This window comes from Notechis scutatus, chromosome 5 (assembly GCF_049901735.1).
Source record: "Notechis scutatus isolate UNSWTSFEM ecotype Mainland chromosome 5, rNotScu1.2, whole genome shotgun sequence".
NCBI lineage: Eukaryota > Metazoa > Chordata > Lepidosauria > Squamata > Elapidae > Notechis > Notechis scutatus.
The window spans coordinates 91,930,940-91,944,252 of NC_142013.1; the positions used below are offsets into that span (position 1 = coordinate 91,930,940).

Here is a 13,313-nt window from a genome sequence, read left to right on the forward strand (position 1 = left end):
AACCAAAAAAACCCGAAGCCCCAAGCAGTGAAGCCCAGTCAGTCAAGCCATGTTATTTCTGATAGATTTTTTAAAATAGCATTCAAAAGCGTACTAATAACGCAATAATGTTAAACTTACTGCTCTAATGCGCTTCAAGCATTTTTTCAACCACATGCGTATCGTCTGCTTGGCAACCTCTTCCTCTATGGTGTACTCGAGTTGTTCCCTTGCAAGGAGCTCTTCCAGCTGAAGACTTTTTCTGATGTCAACCGATCTATATGAGAGCATGCTAGAAGAAATGAATATTAGTAAATATTCGTTTTTTAAAAAGGAAAATGACTCTATTATCCAACAATATAGTTCCTTTGCAATGTTTATTTGATTTGTAAAACAATGCTTAATGTCTCGGGGTCCATTGATAATTGCACAGTGCGAGTGTTGAAGTAATTATACATTCCAAGAAGGGGTGGGATTCCAATTTTTTAACAACCGGTTCTGTGGACCTGGCTTAGGTGGTGGGTGTGGCTTGGTGGTCATGTGACTGGGTGGACATGGCTTGGTGGTCATGTTATTGGCTGGGCGTGGCCAACTCAATATCACTCACATCGAGGCACGCATCTCCTCGCCTGGCCTCTCATGACTGTGGGGATGTTGCAACAGTTGTAAGTGTGAAAAATGGTCATAAGTCACTTTTTTCAGTGCCACTGTAACTTTGAACGGTCACTCCACACAAGCAAAGTACCAGCAAAGGAGGGAAAAAAAACTCCAGAGACGTTCCTGAGAACCAAGAATGCCAAGAACGTAATAAGGATTAACGGAGAGGCAGTTTCTGTAAGCAACACCAGAATGTTTCCTTCCTGTTTTCCTTACAGGATTAGGCCAGTAATTTATTCTAACTACTGGTTCTCTGAACTGCTTAGAATGTTAACAACTGGTTCTAGCGAATAGATGCAAACTGGTAGAATCCCACCCCTGATTATAAGGAAATATGTGCTCAGAGCAGATAAAGTTTGGTGGTGAAGATCCAGTTAAGTCAACTGCTTTCATGACTGTTTAACTCTAATGATGAGTGCACTAATAAAAACTTTGTTTCTGTTTAAGTTTTCATTCTTGCCTTTATTGATAATATGAAAGTTGCACTTTCTACAGTACAGTAAAAAAAATACAGTAATAGGAAAAACCATTTAGATATGTGTTTTATTAATAAACAAATGTAATAGATCCCTAAATGAAAAAATGTAATTTTTATAAACTGTACTTATATCTTTAGTCTGTTTAGATGCAATGAAACCCTAACAGATGTAGCTCTATCTCCTTGGTTAATCTTTCCTGAGCTGAACCTCGTGAGTTAATTCTGAGATTCAGGTTTGCAGCCCAACTATGCTGTTCAATATACCTCAATACATCATGGAACGTTACATCTCCACCGTTATGCAACCTCTCCATTTCATAGCACATGTGCTTGAACAGAAGTTTGTCCTTATCCAAATCTACCTCCAGTCTTCCACGCAACAGCCTCAACAAAAACTTGACTCGGAAAGTAGGAATTACTCCCTGGAAAGAAAGTCACAATTAGAAAATACTCACACCAGTAAAGAGCTTTATACTTGTCTTTTATTATTCTCCAAATAAATGGTTTAGCTAGTCGTTTTGCTATAACAACTACAATATGAGGTGTTTTGGAGGGCATTGGCAACAGGGCGGCTGCAACAGGTGAGTTGCAGCAGGAGCAACTCAGATGTTGAAGTAGATGCCAAGCTGAATTCTGCTGCTGTCATAGAACCTGTCACTTAAGGGCCAGTTCTCTCCCTAAGGTAAAAGGTATCTGGTTTCCTGGATGAGAGATAGAAGGAGGGCAAGAGTGATATTCAGAATGGCTCAGTCTGTAGATGGGAGTTAGGGCGCCGTTTATGTTAGTGCAGGAGTAGAATTGGAGTTATGGTCTTTGTAAACGTGCTGAAGTAGGGCAGTGGCAGCTGGCTGTCTAAAATTAAGCAATGTGGTATACTAATGCAGAAGAGGCCTGAAAGAGCCAGTTCAGGCAACTGGTTGAAAAGTTATATTGTGACCTGGCTGTCAGATGGAGCTTTTTAAGCTGGGGATAGTGATGGGCCAGGGAAAATTGGGCTGTTGTGGGGGAGGGGCAGGCAGTAACATCATGTTGGTGATAGGCAACGGGAAATAAGGCAAGAGGGATGGATTGTTCTCAAGGAAGACTGCCTTGGTGAGTCATATTGTGTTGTATTTCATATTATGGATGGGAGAGCTATCCTAGCATGAATAATAGATCTGGATGGGGAAGCAACAAAAGTTGACATAGACTTCTTCTAAGGATTTAACATTCCATTTTTACTTTAATTAATTGCTATATTTTAGCAGTTGATTTGCAGAGCAATAAGTCAATGAAGCTTATAGTATTCCAGAGAAATTTCTTACCTCCCTTTTGTCATCAACCATATTCCATATAATCTGAAAATGCCTAAGATCATTATAACTTAAGAGCTGGTCTTCTTCAGTAGAATAAAACAAAGAGAAGTTTTCCACAATTATAGCTGTATAAGACAGAAACATAAAAAAGTAAGGCCTTCCCAAGTTCATAGGTTTTTGTAATTGTAAATAATTTAGATTTGTAAAATCATCAAAAGGATTTTGTCATGTGTAGGAGAAGGAGAGGCAAAGCCTGGGGGAAGAATTAAGGAAGGAATCAGGCTGGAGTCATTACGTTCCCACAAACGATACATGTCCACCCCCTCTTATCAACTCAATCAACTCTTATTTAGCACCAATTTAGTGCTGACCTTATATAGATTCTTGTACAGGCAGGAGCAATAAATCAGTGGAACTGATTCTTTGAGTTTTTGTACACTTGATGTACAAATGTATCATTTTAATATCATAATATACCCCCACATTTTAAAAAAAATGCTGTTTTCATTTGAAGCTGAATAAGTTACAAAGCAGTCTGGAACCATAATACGCTTATTTTTTTCAACTGTACATATAATGTGTTTACAGAAAGGAAATTACAAACCTTGTGCATAACAAAGGCAGCAAAAAAATCTACAATATTTTGAAAAATCTAACATTAAAGCAAACATAGATATGTTGTTTTTCCTCTGCTAGGTCGTATTTTCTCAAAATTAATCTGCTCACCATGAAATATGAATGGGACTGAAGAAAGTCAATACAGTTAGAGCTAAAAATTGGTGAGAACACTAATTTCTCTCTGGTAATGGCCTTTCTGCCTTTCTGATCCACATTTAATTCATAATTATTTTTTTTTGAGAAATCTGAACCAAACTTTTACCTAGGATAATTGAAATTAGATCTGTGATGGTGAACCTATGGCATGCGTGCCACAGGTGGCATGCACAGCCATTTCTGTCGGCATGCGTGCTGCAGGCAAACTTACCTCACTGGGCATGCACACACCTCATAGCAGATTTTCGTCTGGTTTGAGGGCTTTTTTTGTCTCCCAAAGACTTGAGGAAGGCTTCTGCAGGCTTTGCAGACCGAAAACTAGCCCCGTTTTGTCACTTCTTGTTTTTCAGAAAATACCGGAAGTGACAAAACAGGGCTAGTTTTCAGCCTACAAAGCCTGCAGAAGCCTTACTCAAGCCTTTGGGAGGCCGAAAAAGGCCTCAAACTGGCCAAAAATCAGCTGTGAGGCACAGTGCAGGTAAAGGGGTAGTGAGGATTACGCACGCATGCACAGGGGGCTGCGCACTGCCTTCTGGGTGCTGGCACACGAGTGCGAGCATGCAAGCGTGTGCACAATTTTTGGCACAGGAGCCCAAAAAGGTTAGCCACCACTGGATTAGATGGATGGCAGCATGAAAAACTCAAAGACCATAGTCTGAAGTTGCTTGTACTGCTTTAAACTTTTGTGTGAGCATTTTAGGCAATGTATGGTAAGAGCCAGAAGTGAGACTCTGCTTCAATTGCTTCTTAGTGAAGTAAGCAGTTGTGTGATAGCATCTTCCATTGTGTTTCCAGAGACTCATCAGATCAGAAACAGAATCTCAGATATAGAAGTCATTTATTTCTTAAAGACTTTTGAAAATCCAGCAAGCTTTATGGAATGTTTACTGATTTTATTTTGGATGGCACAATTTGTTGCATTTATTAAACCATCACTAATTGTTTTTTTTTAATTTTTTATATCAACTTTATTGAAAAAATTTGAAATGCACAAATATACAGACTCAAAAAACAAAGATTCATACAGAAAAATGTTATCATAATCTCTGTGGTAAAACTAATTAAACTTTCCTTTAATACATTTGACAGTGAGTTAAATATTTCCTAAATTATATTATGTTTGCAGTTATTTCTTACTTCCTATGGGTTCTCTGTTATTTATGTTCTATCAAACATAATGTTCTGTTGTTAATATTTGTTGTTATACTTATTTATTTTTACCAAAGAATTCCTTCTATTGATTGTTTAAAGTACGAGAGAGTCTAAGACTGTGACATTAACAATTCCTGTTTGTTATTGTATGTATTGTAATCTGTTTCATAAATTTATAATAAAATAAACACTAATTGTTTTTATGATATGGTTTGCAATCAGATTATTTAATTGTTATTTCATTTTTTTCACAGATAATTATGAGGGTTGTCAGGATTGAACAGTGAATTATAAATATATAAAATTAATGCATGTGGGAGTTTGATCATACACAGAGAAGAACCAGTTAAATCAGTAGTATTTGTTAATTCTGACTGACTGAAACACTGGTGTTAATGACTATTTTTAAGTATGACTTGGTCTTGATCAGAGGTGATATTCAGCAGGTTCTGACCAGTTCTGGAGAACTGGTAGCGGAAATTTTGAGTAGTTCGGAGAACTGGCAAATACCAGCTCTGACTGGAGATTTTACAGTATCCTTCCACTGCCACGCCCACCAAGCCACGCCCACAGAACCGGTAGTAAAAAAATTTGAATCCCACCACTGGTCTTGATCAAGTCCATAACATAATTAAAACACACAATTAAAACTTTATTGCTGTATTTCATGACTAAAACTTACCCACAAGCAAATTCAACATTATGTATGCAATGATGACATAAAATGAACAGAAATACATAAGAGCACCGGCATAATTCCCACAATCTGTCTTCCAGTATGTTCTGTTATCTGGAGTACAAAAAGGAGGTTGAACCTGCATGAAAAAAAAAGCTATATTTTGTAACAGGGCTATAAAAGTAGATATGCCCCCCTCTCTCATACACACACATACAGTATTGTGAACTTCATGGTTTTTTCCCAACCAAGCATTTTCTGAACATCAGAATCAAAAATATTGTGTGTGTATGTTTATATGTATGTCAGTCACCATGAAATGTAGCAACTCAATCATTGTATTGCTTGTACAACACATTTTCTCCTTTCTTTTGCTAAAGGACTACACCATTTTCCCCTATGACCAAAGACAAAGATTATTCTGAACTGACAAGAGAGGAAGATGGATCATATCAATCAAAATGCTATTTCCAATAATGACTAAATATTCCTAAAGAATTGACAACTTGAATTGTTTGGACTGCATATTTGCATTTATATTTTTAGTTCTATTCAGCTAACCTTCATAAATAGATATATTCTTCCTAAACAGATATATTCTTTTGATGCAAAATATATTATTCTTTTTATACAACACCCACTTAAAATGCTTCATAACTTAGAGTCCATTACCACATCACTGCAATGTGATAATTTGGGGGAAGAAAATGAAGAATTATTTCACAGTATTTCTCACTGTCTGCTTCAAAGATCCGGCAAAAAAGAACAATTCTTTATCGTTGTTAATACATTCCACTGAACAGAATTGTTAATATATTCTCTAGAACTGAAAACCTGTCACTTTTCATTTTAATAAATCTGATAAAATTGCATGAACCTGATTAGGCACATAGCACAAATATTTGCTAATAAAATTTGGCAAGTACATATGCATTTATTTCTATAGTATTTTCAAAAGTCAATAAATGAAAATTTGGGTGCAGGATAACATTTTAAAAATAAAATGTAAAGTATTTTTAAGATGCAAAGCTTCTGCTGGCTAAAATGATACATGATTTCAATCAGCCAATTTACCATGCAATCATGCATTATCTTGTTCCAGTCTTCTCCAGTGACTATTCTGAAAAGTACCGTGATGGCTTTACCAGCTGATGAAAAGTTGGCATGTCTGTTTTTAACAAATAAAAATTATTATTCAATATTTCACAACTAAAAACATATGCAAGCAATCCTTCAGGGTATTTGGGTAATTCTCCCCCCCGCCCCTTGCTTATACAAGTCTAGTCTGCTACCTGAAATGAATGATAAAATGGTATATTTTCCCCAATCTGCACAGAAAAGAACTGGTCTGGTATCTGAACGAGACTCCCTAGTTGGAAGTAAGGTAGTGTTTACGACATTATTTAGAGCAGCAGGATAGCTTAGATTGTTCAGAACTAGCTGTGTTGCATACACCTTTCTATCACCTGACAGGCTAACCAGCCCTGCCCTGAAAATTGCTTGAATGTGTCTCTGTGGGGCTGTTTTGGATCTTAAACTTGAACCCAGTCTAGCTATTATTGTTAATAAGAGGCCAAATGAAACCCCCTGTTGTTCCTCTGGCTTGCAGGTTCTGCAAATACTCAAGCTATCATTGCAGAGTGGATCCATGTACTTGAAATGCCATATAAGCATTCCTTTGATATTTGATGCTGGATTTTCTGAGACTCTCAGTCACAGATCAATAGGGCTGCCTCTCTGGTAATGTAACAACAGAGGCATCCATCAAAGCAAGGATGCTCTAAAACAAGATCACAGTATCATATATTTTCAGATGAAGTGATAGAAATTATACCTGTTAATGTTCTCTCCGTATTTCACAGTTCCAAACAAAACTACTCCAGCAAAAGCATAGCAAAGCAACAGTAGGAACATTCCTACAATGATGAAAAAGCTTTTGTACATGCTGACAACTACTGTCAGCAGCAGCATCTTCAAAGTCACCTGGAAATCAGTGGGGAAAAAAGGCTTGGTATAAGACATGGGTCAAAAGGGAAATGTGCTGAAATTGAACAATCCCAACCTCATTGGGATTGTTCCAAGAATGCTCTAACTTTCCTAGAATCTCTGCAACAAATCCAGGCACGGTTTCAAGCCAGCAAAATTGACATAGATTCAGAACATTGTTTTGTGAATTTGGAACTGTTCATTTTAATCTGAAAACATTTTAAATTCAACAAAATAATTACTCCAAGGTGGATATAGTAAAGTGGATTAGAATTTGTTTGTGTCAGAATGTCATTGGTAAAGGTTTTGTTAATGTATTGCTGAAGATGTTTAAAAATCTTGTGTTGATGTTTATTTTTTAAGCTCTTACCATGGTGTGCAAACATTTATATAATTCATACTGTGGATGTTTTTTGTTGTAAGCTTCCGTCTGTATGGAGTTGGCAGCATGAAAACTAAACAATTTTGCATATTTCTAATTCTGATTGTGTCAGCTGTTCCTTTTTCATTATTCTTTACTTCTAGGCTATAACAGAGTATTGGTTTAAACCAATACAAGCCTCAGTTCAGTAAAATAAAGCAGTCCCACTTACTCAATGTGTAATTACTATAAACATGGGGGGAAATCCTTCTGTGTACTTACATGCTTTCCACAGATTGAAAAAAACCTGAACACAATTACACACGCTCCCATCATATATGTATAGGCATTCTGAAACACAAAGAATCAATGTTAGAAGAGTTACTAAGGATTGATTATTAATTACTCAGCATTACTCAGGATTTACTTTTGCGACAACCAGTACAGCTTTAATATAATATATTGAATGACTGAGTGTATAGTTCTTGATGTAAAAATACTCAGCATTTCATTATTCAGGTGTTATTACATGGAACTTGTTAAATAGAAATAGCTTCATATCATAAATATGACCTCATATACATAATCATGAAAATGAAGGCACCAGCAGTTCAACAGATCATCTGTTGAACCACAGATTTCTCATCCCAGGAGAACTATTTCAATCAAAATAATGGAAACTCTGACCCTGAGGCTGAAGAGAATGTGGCAAAGTCTCAGCTTGTGACTGGAGAGTCAATAAGCAGAGTCAGCCAACTGAGAATAATGACTCACTCAGAATGACTCAAAATCAGCACAGGTGCCCCTGATTCAGAGTACAAGAAGTCAATTCCTGAACTTAGGAGAGCAGTAAGCTAAGGAGGTTTGAGACACGGAAATCAGCACTCCTTAAGAATGAAGGACATTTAATCCTCCAATTAGGCAAGGATTCAAACTCCAGTTATTTAAGAGTATCCTTCTCTTTGGAAACACTTCTCCATTGCTAGACTTTGTACCTGTGGCCCCTCATTCCTGAAATTGATTTTCGGCTTACAATTCTGGATTGGGCATTATAGACTGTAATGGGCCTGACTACTGGTCTGCACCAAGATCTGCTCTTCTTGGGTTTCTCTAAACGATAGCTATGTGCTTTAGATAAGAGATACTTTATTCTGCAGGTCTTCCTCTGCCTAATTTACAGCCTGTAGTTCTAGCTTTACCCACCTGATTTACAATTAAGCTAATAAAACCAAATGTGTCAATTACTGATTCAGCCTAATGTGGAGCAATAGGGAGACAACCGATTCTAAAAATCAGAGAAATTAAGATAATAGCTCTCTCCCATTCTTTGTTCCCATCCTCTGGTATACATATCCAAAAGAATATTGCTTCTGATATATAGGTTCCATAGAAATTGACTGATTTGTTTTCCTGTAATTTAAAACAATTATTCCTGTGGGATAATAGAATACAGGTCTTGGCCTTCTTCTGATGGATAACTCTTCAGATACTTGAAAAGTTCTATTATATGTCCCTTTTAAGTTATTTTTGCGTTAACATAATCAAAATTTTCAGTCTGCCTATAATCCTCGTTGATCTTCTCTGCCCTTATTCTAATTTTTCTGCACCTTTGATATCATTAAGTGGAACTAGATAAAGCACTCAACACTTGAGTTGACCAATACAAAATATAATGGCACTATTTCTAAAGTCATAATTTATCTTCCATGAATTTCTCAGCGTTACTTTTAAAATCATGTAAGCAGCCTTTGTAGGAATACATTTCATCAAAGTATTTTTTCCTTACAATTGCTAACATAAAATATACATAGGACTTACAGACTTCTCTATAGCACTGATTTGACTATTAGGGAAAAATGTTAATAGGAATACTTTAGCATGAAGGAATTTTCAATTAAGTAACATTCCATTCCATGTCTGACATGGTACAGTTTATAAACAGATGTGCTACCACAATAACAACTAAGCCCAATGCAAATATTTAGTGAACTTCCTGGAAGAATTCTTTGAAAACTGAATCCCAATAATTCTAGATAAACAATTTATGGCTGCCTGAATGAACTCAGTTATAATATTAATTGAAATTACAACAAAAACTATCTTTTCAGGAATGACTATAACAAGGCAAGATCAAGTCTCAATGAATTATACATTTTGCAGATTTGCAAAAAGAGAAAAAATATCTTGCAATTTTTGAATAGACAATGTGGTTCTTGAAACTTACAGTTATGGCAAAGTGGAGAATCACCCATATGACCCCTAATGATGTCACCAAGAGATCATAACGATTTCTTCTGCTCTGCCAAAATCCAGCAGGTGACATGGCAATAATTTTCATTGTAACCTTGCAAAAATAAATGTATATGTCATAGCTTCTCTTTGTATAACCATGAGTGAATCCTCAAAGTTATCTTTCAGTAATATTCAAATGGATAATTACTGAAAATTAATTTGACTATTGGATTAAATATGTATGAGCAAAAACCAACAAGAAAATGTTACAAGATATATGTTTTACTAAAGTTTGGTTACAATTATTAGTGCAGAAAAAGAATCTTGCATTTAATGCTTGATCACTTCTTAAGGATAAACTAAATCTTTTACAAGAACACAAGAAATTGGCAAAGCCTCTCTTTTTGCTGTTCATTATGATTTTAATTAACCCTATAGTGTTTTTGTCACCATCCATTAACATAGTAATGATGCAATCAAGGGACTTATAAATGTAATTAATAAATAGTATCTATATTATCTTCTAATATTCTAATGTATAATAAATGATACAAGACAAACCTAATCTGAACTTATTTATAGAAATATTGAAATATATTACCTCTAGAACAAATATGAAGGTGAAGACTACTGACATTGCAGCTAATGGACCAGTTACTGGATCTTGATCATCCCACTTATGCAAAAGAAAAAAAAAGTTTATGAAAAAAAATCTCATTTTCTTTTCTGTTTAAAATTCTACCACATTTTATTATAAACACAGTGATTTCCTCCTGTTTATACTTGTTTGTAAGTAGTTAATAGAGCACTTTAAAAGTACCTTAACAGATAATAGCACAGATTGGGCCAGTACAAGAACTGCAATGGTTCTCTTGAAAAATGGGTGTTGGGTTATGTCATACATTTTAGCTCGGAATCCATCATTATCTGAAATAAACAAAAACAAAATAGAAACAAAAGCTTATTTAGTCCACAGTTTGCAACGGCTTCTAAGAATTTGCCCCCTCAATGCACATTGTTAGTTGTGAGCAGGTATTAGTCAACACACTATAATATCCTTACTTTCAGGTGTTAGCAAAGTAGACAGACTTGAACCTTACAAAGAAGGCTTCAGAAAAAGTTGAGGAGCATGAGACATTATTTCTGATAAATACTGGGTTAATTAATTAAAAAATACACCCCAGAAAAGAATTAATTGATCATAAAAAGCACTTGATTGTGTTGGCCATGCCAAGATGGGGAACATCCTTAGGAAAATAGGAATCTCAAAATAGTGTTGACTTCATGAACAAGTCACACACGTGATGGGAAGTCACAGTCCAGACAGAAAATGGCAAAACAGACTAGCTCCAGGATGACAAAGGAGTGAGACAAGGCTGTATATTCTCTAATTTAGTCCATCTATATGCTGAATATATATTGAAGCAGGCTTGGATGGAAGAAGATGAGTGTAGTTTTAAAACTGAAGGAAAACACATGCATAACTTGAGCTATACTGATAAAACTACTGATACCCGAAAATGCAAAGGATTGCAAGTGCTTGTTATGAAAGTCAAGGAGCACAATGAAAAAACAGAAAGTAGGTTTAAATCCAAAGAATATAATGATAACATATACAAATTTCAACCTTAAAACTGACAATGAAGATACTGAAGTGGTAGATAATTTCTGCCTTTTAGGATTGACAATCAGTAAAATAACTAGCAGTCCAGAAATAATCTGTAGCCTACCATTTGGTAGGATAGTAATGAAGGCCTTGGAAAAGATATTCAGATACTGTGATATGTCTATAGCTTCAAGGATCTGAAGCATGGAGGCAATAGTTTTCTCTATGACATTCTATGGAAATGAAAGCTGGATTTGAAGAAGCAGGATAGAAAGAATATGGATGTTTTTGAATTCTGGAGTTAGAGAAGACTCCTGAGAATATCAGAGAACACAGGACATAGAATAATAGGATGGAAGGGACCTTGGAAGTCTTCTAGTCCAATCTTCTGCCCATGGCAGGAGGTCCTATACCATCCCAGACTTCCTTTGGGCTTAATGGGATGAATACACATGATCATAGAAAGAATAACAAACTAATAGAACAGAATGTCTATGGAGATTGTTGCCCCAAAGGTGCTTTTTTAAAAGGCAACTGGACATTTGCTTGAAGACATTTCACTTCTCATCCAAAAATCTTCTTCAGAACTGAAGAAGCTTCTTGGATGAAAAGTGAAATGTCTTCAAGGAAAAACGAAGGCCAGTTGCCTTTTGAAAAGGCAACAGAACAGAAGCAAAACAGAATAATACAGTTGGGAAGAACCTCAGAAGTCCTCCAGTCCTAACCCTCTGCTTAAGCAGGAGATCCTATACCATTTCAGACAAATGGTTGTCCAATCTCTTCTTTAAAACCTCCAGTGATGGAGCACCCACAATTTCTGGAGGCAAACCGTTCCAATGGTTAATTGTTCCCACAGTCAGAAAATTTCTCCTTAGTTCTAGTTTGCTTCTCTCCTTAACAGTTTTCATCCATTGCTTCTTGTCCTGCCTTCAGGTGCTTTGGAAAATAGGTTGACCGTCCTCTTCTTCATAACAACCCCTCAAATACGGGAACAGTGACATCATGTCAACAAAAATGGATCATAGAACATAATGATCTAGAATTCTTACTCCGGACACAAATGATAAGGCTCAAATTATACTATTTGGACCTATTATGTAAAAGACCCAATTCCCTTAATTAATGGTGGGAAAGATGGAAGGAAAGAGAATAGGATGCCCAGCAACAATATGAATGACTCAGTTATAATGGTGATGAGTGTGTTGCTGGAAACCTGAAAGATCATTTTGGGAATGATCATCCCGGAGGTCTATCTATATGGTTGCTAAGACTCAATTTTAAGTTGACGGCACATAATGACTCAAGCTTTTGTTCAGTATGCATTATCACTTAGTGGTTTCATTATCTCTTGAATCTGAATTTTAAAAATCTAGATACCTGGGCGTGGTGGGAGGTGAAGAGGCTGTGCTATCTTTAATCTGCTCTTCAGATCTTCCCATCGCCTCTGGTCAACCGTTAGTAGAGCTGTTCCCTAAAAGAACAGGAACCATTACCACCAAAACATATTTGCTTATTTCTTATCATATTCATTATTGGAATGAATAATTGTTAGGGAGTCTTTCACTAGAAACAGTGCTCTGTTTTACTTCTGCTTTATTGGTTGTTTTCTAATACCTGTGTGTGTGTGTGTGTGTGTGTGTGTGTTTGTGTTTTGTCCATTTTTAAAATTAAGAATCTTAAATCAAATCCAGGTTGCCTACTTGTTAAAAACAACTAGAGGGGGGAAAATGCTTACAGCAAGGCTCAGAAATGTTATACTTAACCCCATTATTATAAATTAGTCCTGAAAATACTTAGGTATACACTAATATTGCATGTGATACAAAAAATAATTTCATAATTAAAATAATATTCCTGGTGTTTAATATAAACATAACTATATGTTAGCTCAACACTATTATTTAATTATACATAAAAACAATTAAAAGCAACACAATATAGACATGATTACTATAGAAAAATAGAAAATCTGCAGTGTTACCTTATTTTCATTGAAATTAGCAATGACAACTCCAACAAAAAGGGTGAGTCCAATCATGCAGCCCAGGAATACAAAAACATGAATGTAGATGCCATGAATCTGCAACATAAAATGTTATCAATATTACATTTTTCTT

General features: G+C 35.8%; 1 protein-coding gene across 4 annotated transcripts in view; it reads right to left on the minus strand.

The window, feature by feature from the left end:
• NALCN (sodium leak channel, non-selective) overlaps positions 1-13,313 on the minus strand; it is a 228,022-nt gene that overhangs the window by 12,917 nt on the left and 201,792 nt on the right. For all 4 annotated transcript variants that reach the window (XM_087967321.1, XM_087967319.1, XM_026668856.2 and 1 more), the window contains 12 exons: positions 13,178-13,276; positions 12,574-12,667; positions 10,411-10,517; positions 10,192-10,266; positions 9,583-9,702; positions 7,641-7,709; positions 6,846-6,994; positions 6,086-6,179; positions 5,018-5,150; positions 2,419-2,534; positions 1,379-1,536; positions 121-271 (listed from right to left, as the gene is read on the minus strand). In XM_087967321.1, coding sequence (XP_087823447.1) covers positions 121-271; positions 1,379-1,536; positions 2,419-2,534; positions 5,018-5,150; positions 6,086-6,179; positions 6,846-6,994; positions 7,641-7,709; positions 9,583-9,702; positions 10,192-10,266; positions 10,411-10,517; positions 12,574-12,667; positions 13,178-13,276 — 1,365 coding nt within the window. The remainder of the gene's footprint in view (positions 1-120; positions 272-1,378; positions 1,537-2,418; positions 2,535-5,017; positions 5,151-6,085; positions 6,180-6,845; positions 6,995-7,640; positions 7,710-9,582; positions 9,703-10,191; positions 10,267-10,410; positions 10,518-12,573; positions 12,668-13,177; positions 13,277-13,313) is intronic.